Source organism: Danio rerio, chromosome 1, assembly GCF_052040795.2.
Source record: "Danio rerio strain M-AB ecotype USA chromosome 1, GRCz13ab, whole genome shotgun sequence".
Classification (NCBI taxonomy): domain Eukaryota; kingdom Metazoa; phylum Chordata; class Actinopteri; order Cypriniformes; family Danionidae; genus Danio; species Danio rerio.
This window is the reverse complement of record NC_141021.1, coordinates 31563654-31580936: the sequence shown is the minus strand read 5'-3', so window position 1 is coordinate 31580936 and position 17283 is coordinate 31563654. Positions and strand designations below refer to the sequence as shown.

General features: G+C 36.4%; 1 protein-coding gene across 42 annotated transcripts in view; it reads left to right on the top strand.

Annotated features, from left to right (window-relative positions):
- Nucleotides 1-2512: 2512 nt before the first annotated feature.
- zgc:172295 overlaps nucleotides 2513-17283 on the top strand; it is a 122202-nt gene continuing 107431 nt past the window's right edge. For 38 of the 42 annotated variants that reach the window (XM_087234929.1, XM_087234924.1, XM_087234923.1 and 35 more), the window contains exon 1: nucleotides 2561-2699. Coding sequence is in view for 29 of the 42 variants with exons in the window: in XM_087234915.1 (XP_087091041.1) it covers nucleotides 2607-2699 (93 nt within the window). In the remaining 13 variants the exon portion in view is untranslated. 42 annotated transcript variants of the gene reach the window in all.

Below are 17283 nucleotides of genomic sequence, written 5' to 3'. Positions count from 1 at the left end.
TTTCTTGTCCTGAATGTTAGTGACAAAGAGAGCTCAATAAATTAAATTAAAAGAAAAAATAAATTGTTTAAAATTTTATTAAAGGAAAAACAAAGCATTTGTCAAAATATTCTAATATCACAATTGTTCTCTTTGTAACGTTATGTGACCATAGAATAAACAAAACATTCTCCTAAAGACATATTGGGAACATTACTACTGTATATGACTAAAAGAAGACCATGTGGGAATGTTCTGTAAATGTCACAAATGTTCTCTTTGTAATGTTATTAGGTGACCATAGAGTAACCTATATAGAAAGCCACATCCCCTAACCTGATTTCAACAAGTAAGACATGTTGCTGGATCAAGGATCCACCAAGGAGGACATGTTCCTGGGTCCTGGATGTTAATTCAGGATCGTGTTGTATTTAGTAAAATCATGATGTGCATAGAGCGCGCCCCCCTAAAGTCATACTGGGAACGTTGTTATATGAATAAAAGAACATTTTAAGAACTTCCCTAATGTTCTGTAAAGGTTTGGGAGCTTAAGAGAAATTTTATGGAACGTTGTGCAAAGTTACACTTCTTGTCACATTAAGGCTAATCCACTGGAAATCAGCTCCACCAGCCCCAATCAAGCAAGGCAGAGGCAACAGGGATAAGGACCCAAAACCGCCAGTTTATGGAAGTGAAGAATGATGTAGATTTTTCTTGATGACCCTGACAAAAGTATCTCTTTTAGTGTCTGTAATGCTAAACTATAAGTATACACGTTCACAATTAAATTTTTTGTCATCAACCACTCATACAATCTGCCCCAAAGGGATTTGACAATGGAACAATTAAAAAAAACATGTTCCTGGGATTCAATATCTTTCAAGCAAAAAATACAAGCATTGCTGTCTAAATTAAATCTTATTCTAATAAATTCGTTACATAGATATATGTCATTAATTGTTTTGAAATGTACTTCTTTCATTTTAGGTAACAAGGGAAATGACAGGTATCTTTTTCTAACTTCAAGTGTCCGCTTTATAAAATCTCTCAGATAAAACTATTCTTTTAACACTAAGAGGAAAATATTCTTTTGTCAGTAGTGATCTTAAGACCTTGTTGTTACATTTAATATCCAAGAATGACTAATTATTTATTAACAAATCAACTAGTGCAGGTGTTATAGAAGAGTATTGCACTATACTTTTGGAAAATGTTGTACAAGCACAATTTTACTCCAAATAATGTTATCATTTGGAATAACAGGTGTATTTTACATAAGAGGAAATCATTATTTCTTAATGACTGGTTTGACAAAGGAGTTTGGAATTCATTTAATAGATGATGATGGTAATATGTTGAGTTATGATCATCTTAAGTTAAAATTCAATTTTAATTGTGCAAAATTCTCTTTGGTTGTCAAAGCTATTCCTGTAGATTTTATAAGAGATTATGTTAAGGCAGATTTTGAATTTACAAACCAGAATGTTATCTTTGGTTTGCATGAATGTGAAAATAAAAATAATACTTATTTCATAAACCTTGTTTTTTTGTTGGTCAAATTTTTTATTCACACGAGCAAGTTTTGTAAGTGTAAACCTTTTTTCCCTGTATTTAAAACTGAAATAAAAATTTATTTTGATTTTATTGAGGGATCAACAAACTTAAAAGCAATATGAACAAGGAGTTTAATGAAGGACTTGGCACTTATGTTGACCTAAGTGAAAACCCCTGGATTGTTGTTGTTTGATTGATGACATTTGTTGTTAATGTTTTTTCAAGCATTCAATAAAAAAAAAGGGGAAAGCAATGTCAGGAGTGTGCAATACTGCCCTCAGATGTTGCATATGCTGCTGCCAATCATTACTTGAAATAAATATGTAATTCAAATAAGCAGCGCCATATGCCGAGTGAGGGGTGAGTATTTTATATATCAGGTGTTGGAAACTGGCAGTTTTACTGTATGGATATCTTTAAATATTATAAATTAAAGATATCTCTAAATGGATTGTGACTAGTAAAAACTCAGTTAGAGTTATCTTGAATTATAATTTGCACTTGTAGCAACTCAGATATTTCTAATTTAATTGTCACTAGTACAATTGCAATTAGAGATGTCTCTAACTACAATTCTGGCTAGTCAAAATCATTTTGAGATATCTCTGATTACAGTGTCTACTAGTCAAAACTCATTTTTAGATATCTGCTATTATTTTTCAATGGAACTCAATGAAACAATATGTCTAGTCATTTGCAGAAATCTCTAATTGTATATTACGACTTGTCTAATTAACATTGCAGATATCTTCAATGGATAAGACTAGTCGCAATCACACTGCAGATATCTTAATTGCAATATAGATATCTGGAATTGGAATTATGACTAGTCAAAACTGAATTATGCCTAGTACGGCAAGAGGTATTTAATGCTAAACGGCTTGCCATATAGTCAAAACTGAATTACGGCAAGAGGTATTTAATGCTATAATAGCTTGCCATATTGGCCTTGCCCATCGGCATCGATCTGGGTAGCTCCCAGAGACCTGCGTCAGGAACGAGGGCGGAGCACATAACAGGGACATATACAGACAGGCGTATATCTGTGGCTGCTATGGTCGTTCCCTGATTCAATGAATGATACAATGGCTGCATCGTCGAACAGGATCATGCTAGGCCCACTCGTAGCTGCTATTGACCAAGGCACGAGTTCTACACGTTTTCTGGTAAGTCGCGTTTAAGTACGTCATTCGGTTGCTGTAGAGGTTGTTCGAGTGTCATACAGAGATTGAATGTGGAGTCCTCATTGTCCTTGTAATCTTGTGCAACAGGTCTTCTGACGATCTGTGCTAAGGTTGTCGTTAGCTTAATCTTTCATGTTTTATCCTAAATGTCATGGTAGAGCATTTTGTTAGCTTCAAATGTCTTTCGGAATTAACTGCCATTCATTCATTCATTCATTCATTCATTCATTCATTCATTCATTCATTCATTCATTTTCTTTTCGGCTTAGTCTCTTTTGTTAATCAGGGGAACACCACAGCGTAACGAGCCGCCAACTTATCCAGCATATGTTTTATGCAGAGAATGCCCTTTCAGCTGCAACTCAAACAGCCAAATAAGTTACTCCTGCATTCACACACACACGACGGCCAATTTAGCATTCAACTACATAGCATGTCTTTGGACTATGGGGGAAACCGTAGCACCCACGCCAACACGGGGAGAACATGCAAACTCCACAAAAAAATGCCAACTGACCCAGCTGGGGCTCAAACTAGCAGATTTCTTGCTGTGAGGCTATGCTACCCACTGCGTCACAGTATCTGAACTACCACTCTAAAACTAATTTTTAATAGTTTGTTTTGATAGATGTTTGAAACTGACAGTTTAAGGGGCCTTAAAACCTTTTATGTTTCAAAAACTGCGTATTGTTAAATAAGAAAGCCGCCAACTCTACTGGTGAATAAAATAAGATTTACTTTTAAACGAACAGATCCATTTTGGTACGCATATGTAACATTTTACTTATGGTTTGTGATATTTATGTTTTATTTCTTTTGATTTATTTTTCATTTTGTTTTCTTTAAATATTTGTTTTTCTTTAATGCATCGACTTTTTTCTTTATTCTTTGTAACATGTGTTTAACTGGCTGTACACTAATAGTGTCATTTGTATTCCAGTCACACTATATTAGTACAAATTAATGTTTTATGCATGGCCCGTTACTTATGTTAATGATAAAAATATACTTATAAATAAATAAAGTGTTCCAGAAAACCACAATGCATTTTTGTTGACGTGAAAAAAAGACATGGAAAAAAAGAAGTTTAATGCACTTTATGTCGCTAGGCAAGGACTGAATCAACTGGGTATAGGTTTTTTTTTTCAATGACGTGATTCTGGTGACGCGCCAATAGAAGAGTATGCAAGGGTAAAGTCTAGATTGGATACGTGGCTGGTTGGAAGTGCCATATGCACATCAATATAGCAGCATTTTTTATTACACTTTTTGTAACTATAATGAATATTTTTACAGTCATGTAACAGTTGGGTTTAGGGTTGTTGTGGGAGTAGACGTTAAAAATACAATTTATTGGGTAAAGTAATAGTCCAGTAAAGTAATAGTAATAATATCCACCGATATACATTTTTACTGTATTTTCTGGAAAAAAAGCAGCGAGTCAGCCGGCCCAATATATGAGTGGGGCAGAGCAGGATTCCCAATGACCACCTTCACAATACCGTTTCTTGTTATGAGCTGCAGTTTCAGTTTAAATGGAAACAGTTAGATTTTACATTTTAGCGGCCATTTGCGCTGGACAACCAGTGAATATAACGCATCTAGATTTGGGCCATTAAACAGCTAAACCACCCCCAGTCCCCCAAAAACATTCGATTGATTTTGGCTGGTAAATCAACATTCACCACATGATCGTTTTCATCAGCTCCATTATTTTTTACTTTAGATGGGTTTGCAAATCGGTGTACTTTTCATTGCGTCTTCCTCAAACTTCAGCCATTTGCATTTCCAGCGGTCACAAAAGCTCCCGGTCATCTTAACTAGGTGCACCTGGAAAGCGCAAGCATGTTGCGTTGTATGCATGTCCCTCCAATGGAAATAACGAACTTGCCTTATAGACTCACTCATAGTCTTGGTGTACAAGCTCAACTTTAAACTAGTGCAGACTTGGCATAACTTTTGTTTAGTTGCTGCAGTTTTGTTCCATGCAGAAATGTGGTGTCGAGAAGCCTTTATAATTAATGAACCGTGAAGAATTAAAATGCGGTTAGTAGGGATGTAACGATTTATCGTTGTACGATTTATTGCGATGCAAAAATGTCTCGATATGCATTGTGGCGTTATGACGATCTGATTACGATATGACGTCAGTTTTCTCTTATTAGTTGAGCTGTCTGCACGTGAGCTATGTTCCACCTGCTGTCGCACGTGAGTTCAGATTGCAGCAGCAGTAATGTTAGCCAACCAAGATGAGTGGAGTTGAAATAGAGGATGGCCCATCCTCTCAAAATCAGACGTCTGGCAACATTTCGGTTGTACAGTCATTGCTTGAGACTCGTCCGCTTTTTGACACGCATACTGGGTCAAACATCCTAAGTTTTAAAGTCTTCAAAGTGATTTACATACTTTGCACAGCGACATGGATACCTCCTAATGGTGTTGAAAGAGTCACATACTGTATTTATAAGGTACAATTCACCCTAAAATACCATTCTGTCCTCATATAATGATGTATTGGCGGCCGCAAAATCACACATGACGTGAGCTGTTACTACAGAGGGCGGACTATGATAAACGCGCGGGTATGGCAAGCCGTTTTAGCATTTAAACCTTTGATCTGACTATCCATAAATTAAGGCTGCACGATATATCGTTTCAGCATTGAAATCGCGATGTGCGCATCCGCGATAGTCACATCGCAGGAGGGTGCGATGCAAAAAAAAAAAAAATAAATAAATTATATATATATATTATGGGTGGAGCCGAACCGGAATACGGTATTCGGAAAAGCAGGAATAGTGTTTTTACGAATACTTACGTCAAACAATACTTGATAAATTATTTGTATTTGGGAACAAGAAAAACATTATATCAAAAAGCTGCGTTTCCTCATGAGACCGCACTGCATGCCCGCGTGAGTGAGTTAGTGAGTGAGACGTTCAGGAGTCGGTGGGCGGGGTGGGGCCGGGGTAAGGAGACTGAGCAGGCTGCTTCTCTATACAGCAACAGAGAAGGCTTGGCAGAGCGAAAAATACTTTTCTGCATTACTATTTTTGTTTATTTTATCATACTAAAATAACACGTGACAGAAGTTCACTCAAAAGTGAAAGTTCTTTCTGTTTTTACTAATTACTAACACTCCCGTCATTCCTACTACTTTCAGAGCATAAATTTTGATATTTTACCATATGAAAATGCAATGCAGTTATGAAAATTGAGAAATTAAAGCAATACAGAGATCTGGTCCCCGCGTCAGGTCAGGGTGCACCTGTAACCTTAAAAACGCAGACGCGGCGGAGGCGCACTAAACTCACACGGGAAAGAACTGGGCATTCAATTCATGTTTTAGTGAAATAAATCTTTAAAAACAGCTCTTTTGATCTCTAAAGGGGAAAAAAGCAAAAGAAATTCGTCGTTAAATTAATTTTAGCAAAGACGCAACTGCCTGTCATTTTCACATTCGTTTTTCAGTTAGGGATTTGGTCTATTAGAGTAACCTAATAAAATTGTTTTGTTGAACACTGTAGTCTACACAATAATCGATATTATAATTCATTATATACATTAGCTATTATTAAAACTAAACTATACAATTGATAAAACAAAAACCTTTTTAATGTTTGCTTTCATTTTGACACCGCTAACAGTTGTAATAAAATCACATTATGCAGAAGCATGCAGTCTCAAGTTAAAAACACCTTTTGAGTTTAAAGATGATCAGCCTGCCAAGTCAAGTTTACAGTGTCATAAATGAAATGGGTAGCATGAGTAAAGGGGATTTGCCCAGCACACAACCTCATGCGCTGCAGGTAGGCTGAATGATAATCTTTAAAAATATATAGGCTATGCAATACAAAACTTTAAACATTTAATTATTTTTTAATGAAAAGAAAAGAAATCAGGAGAGTAAAATATAATTTAAACCACTGGTCTGGCGCTAATACTTTATTGTTTGTATCCAGAAGAAGGGGAAAAAAGCAGATGAAAACCTGGCTGGGGAGACGGCGATAACATATCAGTTCTTCAGCAAAGATCACGACATCATTGTGATGCGTTTATCATACAACGCAGTTCGTGTTTATAATCATTAATATTAACTAGTATTAATTCTCTCTCTAGACTTAGTTTTAGGGCTTGTTCTTGTCGGCGCAATATAGCCTCGGCTTATTGCACGTACGAATCCGATTGTGAAGAATGATTAAGCGCTTGCATTTTTTATTGCATCCTTTTCGCAAGTTATTCATTTGTTTTGTTTTTTAAGTGGTGCGAACATTATTTACTGACAAACATGTTCCTCGATCTCGTACATCAACAAATAATGTAGCCTACTTAAGTTAATTTACCTTTTATGTAAAAATTAAGGAATAACCGAATTTAATATTAATAAATAAAACATCCGTATAAACGTACATGTTTATTTTTGAACTTTCGTTAATAAAACAACACAAAACTGTTTATAAATATTGTAGTTAAATATTAAATTACTTTAACTGCTTGAAACTGTATAATAATAACAATTAAACGTTACATTTTTAAGAACTTAACAAATAGTCTAAATGGCACTTTACTAATCAGTGTAATAATAATATAAATATTAATAATTATAAGTAAAAAGAAAATATTAACCTAGTAACAATATAAGTCAGATGTTTAAAAAAACAGCGTAGTTTCTCTCCACCTTTTGTAGTCATATTTTAAATTATTTGCCAGAAAAACTAACATGTTGACTTTGTCCGGTTTAAGTGAAGAATGGAGTTATAATGTTTCCAGCAATACACTGTCAGACGGTGTGCTTGTAGCGATAATGCACAGACAGGCTACTTTTTCACAACCATGCGAGAGAGGGCTTCTCCTTCTGTTCCGCCGCCCGCATTTCTCGCAACGCAGGTTTCTCTACTCTGCGGAGCGGCGCGTTCTTAGTTACCAAATAGCCTATGCTCAATTTCTCGTCAATGTCTTCCATTTATCACTTTCTCTTTTGTATCTGGCCATTTTTGCAAATGCCTCTGCCATGCCTGGCTGAGCTGGGCTTCTGCGTTTAGAAGACAGGAGTTGATTAAGCCTACATGGCTTTTTTTCCCTCGCCGTCAATCGCCACTGGTTTGCATGGTTCGGGACCCGTGGATCTGCGTATCGATGGATTTGCTCCTCAGTGTTTGGACTCTCAGCACTCAGCAGTGAATATTAAAACACACTTTACTTAAAAAGACGCGGTTGTCATGGTGACCGTCACAGCCCTAGTTTTAAGTAATATATATATATATATATATATATATATATATATATATATATATATATATATATATATATATATATATATATATATATAATATCGCAATATATATCGCAGGGGAAAAAAATATCGCAATGTCAATTTTTTCCAATATCGTGCAGCCCTACCATAAATATATTTAGAGATATCTCTAATTATATTTTGACTAGTCATAATTATAATTCGACTAGTCAAAATATAATTAGAGATATCTCTAAATGAATTTAATTAAATATGAATTAAATATATTTATGGATAGTCAGAACAAAGGTTTAAATGCTAAAACGGCTTGCCATACGCGCGCGTCTGCTTCAGTGAACAAAACCTGCAGGTTGTGACTAATAAAGTAGTAAACAACATTCAGTTTGTGGAACAGGGTGATCTTTCAGGAGCACGCGTGGGAAGTATGAACAGCACTTAGCAGTGGAAATGAAACCGAAAGCGTGCACATTATTTAAACAATCATATCGCATTTTAGAGTTATGATTACGACGAGCATTAACCCTTTTAAGTACAGAGGTACACAAAAATGCACGTCAACATGATACACTTGATAGCGCCGACATTAGCGACGCCGAGGAAATAGTAAACCTGCCTAAACTGCTGAAAAGAGCCACAACTGTCCTGTGTAATGAAAAGACGGCCACCCTGTCACTCATCATGCCCAACATGAAGACAGCCATCCATAAAAACCTCTCAGACATATACACATAAGTTCAGGATTATCTTATAGAACTGTTGACTACCTGGAAATGTGGATTTTTTTTGCACACACAAAAAACGCAAGTGACCAAGCAAAGCCTTAAGCTCTTACTGTTAAATTCAATTGAATAGAAAGCTTGTTTTTGCACATTTACTTAAATTGTTCCTTAATTTTGTCATTTCAATAATATTTTTAAAGAAGTTTTTAAATTGTTTTATTTTCCAGAGACAGGCCTGTTTAATTTATTTTCTTAAAGAAGGTTCAGTTTAACAAGTTAAACAAAAGAAATACATAAAAAATAGTTTACTTGGTAAAATTTGCATTTCAGTTAAATTTTCAATTTTTATTCCAAATATCGTGATACATATCGAATCGTGAACATTATATCGTGATACACATCGTATCGTGAGCTGAGTGTATCGTTACACCCCTAGCGGTTAGTAGTGAAACTGGTTAATCACTGCATCCCTACATACAAACATCTTTACCGAAGCCTCTCTTCTTGATGGTTGGTCTCATGCGTCCACCATGTTTGTAGTTTATTTACACTTTTTAACTGCGTTTGTAGTTCTAGTCGTGTTAATTTCCAACACGCAATGTACTGTGGGAAATGTCAGCGTTTCGAGTTTGGAAGTATTACCCCTTTTACACTTAAATTTTACTAGAAATGCTAAACCATCCAGGAACCTTTTTTATACTCTTTTCAACATACTATGATTTGTAACATACTAGTTCTATTTTCAAATATTATTTAGGACGGATACTATGTGAATTGGGAGTGGGACACGGCAATAGAGGGCTGTTGCTAGATCAGATAGCCGGAAGTTAACGAGAGCTTTTCCCATTTATTGTAATTTATTAGCATCTACCCCAACCCTAAACCCAACCGTCACAGTAATGTAAAAACCTATTAGTTGTACCGATTATTATTTGCTATTTATTAAATTACCCTATAAATCATATTTTATTAATGCCTACCTCAACCATCACAGTACTGTAAAATATACATTTTTGTTATACAGTGTTATACTGATGTGCTTATCCGCGGCTGTATTCTATCTAGACTTTACCAACATAGAGGAAAGTCCATATTATTGCAATTTTTTTACTTATTTTTTTTATTTTTTATTTTTTTTAAATTAATTAATTAATTTTTTTTTTCTAAAATATTGCACAGAAGATATAAATGGAAAATAATCATTTATGTTGGGCATGATTGGGCATGAAGAGGACCAAGTTTTCTACTGAAGTAAAATATTTGCCTGTCATTGAGGCGGTAGATACTGTATACTCTAAGGCAGTGGTTCTCAAAGTGGGGGTCGGGACCCCCCGAGGGGTCGCGGGGCAATGAAGGGGGGTCGCCTGGTAATTTCCAAAAATCTATTTATTTTTATTAAACCATAAGAATTAACATATTTTATCCATAACTATACTGAAAATAAAAATAGTCGTTTATAGTTACTTTATACTATATAGTTACTATAGTAGCTTATAGTTACTAGTTCTATTGGATTGCGACCCCTGGGGTAATTACATTATATTAAAGGCAGCAATAGCGTTAGATGCATTTTGATTTTATAACATCAGGTTATACTTTCTGGCACATTTAAAGCACTGACACAAATTTAATTTGTGTGTCTGCGTCATTGCATGCAAGGTTTCTGTATTTATAACCACCTCAGAGAATATTGGGGGTCGCGAGTCACTGGCATTGTTATTTTGGGGGTCGCGGGCTGAAAAGTTTGGGAACCCCTGCTCTAAGGCAGGGGTCTCAAACTCGCGGCCCGCGGGCCATTTGCGGCCCTCAGTGCAATATTTTGTGGCCCGCGCCGACCGCTGTAAACTGACAGAATCAGCGTAGCGGGGAGAGAGAGCGCTCCCCGCTCCGCTGATTCTATCCGTACACAGCGTACTTGTCACTCAATGCGCGTTGTCGCGCGCGTTCTGATCAGCTGTGTTGTCGCGCGCGTACTCAAGAGCGGTGTTATCGCGTGCCTACTGAAGGGCGGGACCGAGGGTGTGTCACGTCGCGGGGGCACTTTTGATCATTTTGGAAGGGCACTTTCTATGCAAGACTAAAAAGGGCATGTGCTCTGCACAGGTTGAGCCCTATGTGTGCACGTGCCTGCCCTGCATCTTATATATATTATAGGTAGATACAGACTGGTACAGACTGATGTGACTGGAGTGGGGTGGGGGTGTTTTATTTATACATATTTACGCCTTTTTTTTAGGTGAGGGAATGGAAGTTTTGAGTGAGTTCCCCCACTTTTTTCCCTAGGACTTCAATAAGTCAAAGTACAGGTCTAGACTTGATGATCATCCTCAAGCCATACTGAGGGTCTCAACTGCTCTAAAGCCAAATGCGGTTCAGATTTGTGAGAAGAAGCGCTGTCAAGTCTCTGGCAGCAAGAAGTAGGCAAAAGATGCCATGTTCAGAAGAACTGTTCATAATCTTCACTCAATGTTCTATTAATGTTCAGGACACTTCATGTTCAGAAGAAATAATTAAAACTGTTAATAATGACATTTGAGGACTTTTTTTTTGTGAAATCCCTTATGCGGCCCAGCCTCACCCAGACTTTGCCTCCTGCGGCCCCCAGGTAAATTGAGTTTGAGACCCCTGCTCTAAGGGCTTACTCACACTATGCCATCCGTACCGTGCCCAGGCCCGTTTCCCGGATCGTTTGAGAAGTGTGAGTGCGCTGAATCGGGCTCAAGCACGGTTCACTTGGCCGGCACTGGCCTGGTTGGAAGAGGTGTGCCTGAGCGCGGATCACTTGGGCTTTGGCGCGGTACGCTTGTGTGTGAGTGCAAAACGCGCCAAAGCCCGAAACTGAAAGCAATACGTGACTTTTAAGGGGTTGTTTCATATGGATTTATTAATCATTCTTACTGTTCAGTGATCACAAACTGCCGTAGTTTATTAAAGACGCAAACCCCACACTGCACGTCAGCTGCGCGCCTTCAGCAGACCTCCTCATTCCTGCAGCAAGATATGGCTTTATGAGCGCCAAAAGTGGCGGATCTGTCCGGTAAAATATCTGACTGCGTGTCACCGCATCCCTAAGGACTGTTTGGCGAAATATTTGACTGCATGTCACTGCATAACAAACGACTGAAAGGATATAACTCGAGAAATCTCCTCTGTGCTACTGGGTGAGAGCGTATGGCAAGCCGTTTTAGCATTTAAACCTTGTTCTGACTATCCATAAATATATTTAGAGATTTCTCTAATCATATTTTGACTAGTCATAATTATAATTCGACTAGTCAGATTGGAGATATCTGCAAATATATCATGACTGACTAGTCATATTCCTCCATTTACTTCCATTGAAAAATATTTGCAGATATCTAAATAAGTTTTGACTAGTCACAATTGTAATTAGAGATATCTCCAAATGAATTTTGACTAGTAAAAAAATCAAATTCAAGATGTCTACAACTGTAATTCGACTATTAGTAAATTAATTAGAGATATCTTCAAATATATTTGTAAATATCTCTAAATATGATGAATTAAAGATATCTCTAAATGTATTATGACTAGTAAAAACTCATTTAGAGATATCTCTAATTACAATTGTTACTAGTCAAAATTCATTTGGATATCTGCAAATATTTTTCAATGAAAGTCAATGGAGGAATATGACTAGTCACAATATATTTGCAGATATCTCCAATCTGATTTCGTACTAGTACAATTGTAATTGCAGATATCTCTAATTGTCATTCTGAGTAGTGGAATTATAATTATGACTAGTCAAAATATAATTAGAGATATCTCTAAATATATTTATGGAGTCAGAACAAAGATTTAAATGCTAAAAAGGCTTGCCATAGAGAGCGCTTCTCACTGAACAGAGCAGCATCGATGACGTAAGCGTGCCGAGGCCCGATATGGTGTGAGCGCGGGCCGTCGGGGGAGACGGGAGGGGGGACAAGCGTGCTTTGGCCCGGTTCGAGGCAACTGTACCTAGTGTTAGTATGGCCTAATATGTTACATGAAAAAAGTACTATAGTAAATACTTTGTTTAGAATCATACTGTAGATAATCAATTGAATTAAACAGTTGTATTTGTCATATTGTTGCTGTGGTACAACACAACTGTACTAATAGACAAATTATTCAATAGGCTTCAGTTTTCTATGCTATAATTATACACCATCACAATGAACCACAGTTAACTCTGTTATTTATTACAGTTTATCAGTTTACTATACTACAGTATTCTGTAGCATTTTTTAACAAAGAGTTGTACACCGTATACACTTTACTAGGTGGTTCAAAAACATGTTATTATAAATTACTATTATTACTAGTTATCTTCCAGACATCATACAAGAAGGCATATACAAAAGCGTGGACAGTCTACATTATATTATTTATTTATTTTTGTAAGGGGGAATGAACTTGCCTTCAACTGGGTATGCAAGGATTATAGATTTTGGTTGTGCGATTATAGTCTGAGGAATAATCACGTTATCACGATTAGTATGCATTCATTAATTTCAAAACACTGCTAGTTTAGAAAAATCACATAAAAACATAAAATCACATAAGTGTTGTTTATTGCTGCTCAGCAACTAAATAATATGACACAAAATAATAATAAAAACAAACAATAGTCCATTTCTCTTTTGACTTAAAAATAAGTGGAAAAAGTTAAGTGGCATAAAGAAAAAAAGTGGCATTTAAACAGAAGTAATAATTTTACACTAAAAGTAAATGTCAATAAATAAAATTTTAAATAAGTAAATTAAAAATAAATAATTTATTAAGTTTAAATAAATAAAAATAATTACAATAAAAATAAAATTGAAATAAATTAATATAAATCTAAAAAATTAAAATAAAATAATTAAATGTAAATAAAAAAAATGAAAATATGTACATAAAAATTTTAAACAAATAAAATAAATTATTAAATAAATGTATAATGTATAATGAATAAATAAGTAGTAAATAATAGCTAAGTATTTCCCTTTTACAGTAAAGAAATGTATTCAAAGGCTGCTGAACCTTTTGATCAACTATATAATAAAATTGTTTGGTATTTTTCATTTTGCATCTTGTTTCTCAGTGTAGGGCGCCTGCGGCATTTTTTTTGACTAGTAGGTGCGTCTGGAAAGCACGAGTCTGTCGCTCCATATATGCAAGCCACGTTTTGCAGCAGTTTTGTTCCATGCAGAAACACGGTGTTGAGAAGCCTTCAAATTACAAATTAAATCGCTTAGTGTTAATAGTGAAATCGGTTAATGGTTGCATCCCTACCATCAACAAGCATTTACCGTTGTTGATGCACATCTCAATGTTCATGTTGCGGCTGTTTATTCAACTCAAATGCCAGTAAAGACATAGATTATTGCAAAACAAGATAGAGATTTCATTGCAGCGATTACGTGGCAGCAGGGTACGTTAATTTACATTTACATTTAGTCATTTAGCAGACACTTTTATCTGTACCTTTGACAACAACCTTTTTTTGTCCTGAAAGATCTTGATAAGCTCATTTTTTTGTGATTCACAATTACACATTGCTGATGATAACAGAAACTATATACTGTTTTACATTTTGAAATGTGCCTGTTCCTTTTTTACAGCAAAACCTTTCTTTTTGGTACCATGTCCTGAAAGATTTTGATAACCTCATATTTTATGATTGAGAATTGGATGACAGGGTCGTATTGAATTTGTAAATTCAATAAGGCCACATTGTATGCTATATTGTGTTTTTTACATGGGCAGGATCAGATGGATTTTGTAACTGAAGCAAAAACTAAGTTTTCTGTCTCTTTCTCCCTTATGTCTGTGGCTGTCTCACTCTCCATATCTTCCTGAGCTGTCTCTGTCTCTTCCATCTCTGTCTCCATTGTATTGCCTTTCTTTCCCAATCTAAACATTTTCTGTCTCTGGCCCAGTTCGAAAATCATTGCCTTTACTTTGCGGAGTTGACTCTGAGGCAGTTTCATCTTAGAATAAATAACAAACCATTTAAAATATTTAAATTATTTTTTAAATCTCTATTTACATTTATATTACACTTTAGCATATGCCTTCCAGATTACCTGTATACCTGTCTGATTTAGCTCAAGCTCAATGGTCTCTCCCTCACTCTCTGAGCCTGCTTCTGCTTAATCTTCAATGGAAAACTTGTATTACACATTTAATTTAATATTATACACAATAAGTTTATATTAACTTTTAGAGTATTACTATTACAATTTATTTTTACCTATTAACAGGCCTACTAATGACATGGTTTTTATAAAATGTACGTAATGGTGGGGGAGAGGGTATAGGCTGAGAGGGGCACCTGAGCCAATGAGGGCAGAGGGGCAGTGGCCTTAGCCTCCCGTGGCCATCCACCTGTGTACTGCCTTATACTGGGTTAAAATGTATATTTAAAATAAAAACTAAATGTAGCATGTCTCGCTGTCATTTAAAACATGAATTTCATAACACACCAGAGCTGTAGACCTAAAGCCTATGCAGTGTGTAAAGTTTAAAGGGAGATGTTGGTCAATAACCTACTGGACATCACGCTATTGAACTCCAATATCTCTGAGGGAGATTGTTACCCGATAGCCTATATTAACTTGAGAGATAAAAAAAATACATTTTTAAAAAGGAACAACACTCAAATCCGCAACAAATAAAACTGGTCACATAGGGTTCAGCACTTTTCATCTTGCCACTGATACCAAAGAGATGGTGCTGTGTAATGTCTAGTGCCCTTTTGCAGCGCGTGTGAACTGCTGCTGGTGACAGAGCGCAAGTGAGAGCTCAAAGCCAGTATCGATATAACCAAAAGCAAGATCATATCGATAAAAACATTCTAACTATCTATAAATTTTTTTAAGAAATTTTAAATATAAAATGAGTGACAACTTGTTTTGCTGTGATTTAATATGCAAGGTTTATGTTGCGTATTCAGTTTATTCTTCAGTAGCCTATAGATTCACTAATAATGTATTTTATAAACCAATTGTGTATACATTGATAAATAAGATGTTACAACGTGTGTGCAGTGGAAAAGTGGTGACATCCTTGCATCATTTTTATATTTACAATTTCTTCATTGCTGCTGTCCACAGAATTTTCATCTGTGTTATTCTGACCTAAAGTGACAGTCGCGAGCACGTAGATTCCTTTACCATTGTTAATGTGATTTTGTGCTTGCACTCCCCTGGTTTCTCGGAAGTATAAATCAGCCTTTATGCTGATGTAGGGCAAAACCCCCCAAAAACAAACAACCAAACAAAAAAAACACTGACTAGTTTGCAAGAATGTATATTACAGGGTCCCCGCGAGTCCTTAAAAAGTCTTGAAATGTCTTAAATAAAATTTTCGATTTTTAAGGTCTGAAAATGTCTTGAATTCTGTAATTTTCCATAAGGAGGTCTTAAATTTCATGTGGGATCTTAAATTTCATGTCCAACTCGTCTTTTTTATTCGTTTTTTTCAACCGCTATTTGACCAGCGCAACATTTGGGGGCAGCACTTCGTGGGTGCAACCTGCATCATTCCATAGGTGACATACAAGTGATTGATGAATGCGTTGCGTTGATACTTCGCCACCACAGCATTTTGCGAATCGCAAGCATGGGCAAATGTTTGTTTGATGACAATTGGTTGGAGGACGAAAAGTATCGGGGGTGGCTAAAGAAAACAGCCAGTAATCATGAAGGGAGGTGTGCTTTATGTAAAAAGACGATAAAACTGGGGACAATGGGCCGCAAATCGCTCGATTCACACATGAAAGCAGAGAAGCACAAAAAGTATGTGTAGTCACAGGCAAGTAGTTTGCCCATAAGTGTGTTCTCATCGAGCACTTCGACCTCAGCCTTCCACAAGGCCGTCCACTTCTAGCAATGCCTTCAGCAGCTTTGCGAATATAGTTACATTTAAGGCCGAAATACTGTGGGTATTTCAAACCGTAAGCCGCCACCACTCGTACACCTCAAATGAGGACGTCCACCTAGTTTTTCAAGCAATGTTCCCTGACTCAGAGTGTGCGAGTACGTTCACATGTGGAAGAGACAAAACTGTATATTTAGCACGATTTGGTGTTGCCCCATACCTAAAGAAGAAACTAATTTCACAAGCAAACAAGGATGCTTTCATCATAATGTTCGATGAATCCATGAACGCAGCAACGAAGACTTATACTTGCACTTTAGACGTTGAGCAACTGACGAGACCGGTACCCTGTTGTCAGGGTTGTAAGGTCAATCAGCACTCGGCATAAAAGTTTTTGCGTCCCTTTGACCTGTCTTGAACGTGCAGGGGCGGACTGGGACTAAAAGTCAGCCCTGGCACTGTAGCCACACCAGCCCACATTACCACACCGACACAGCCCCACCCAAGGACACGCACATTCACTACTTATATTGGTGTACAGATGGTAAAATGATATAAGCAGTACCATATTTAAGAGATATTTAAACATTTAATGTATGTGACTGGAACAAAAGCAACCCATTTATATATGCAATCATGTCATTCATTTTCTTTTCGGCTTAGTGCCTTTATTAATCTGGGAACCGTCAGCTTATCCAGCATATGTTTTACACAGCGGATGCCC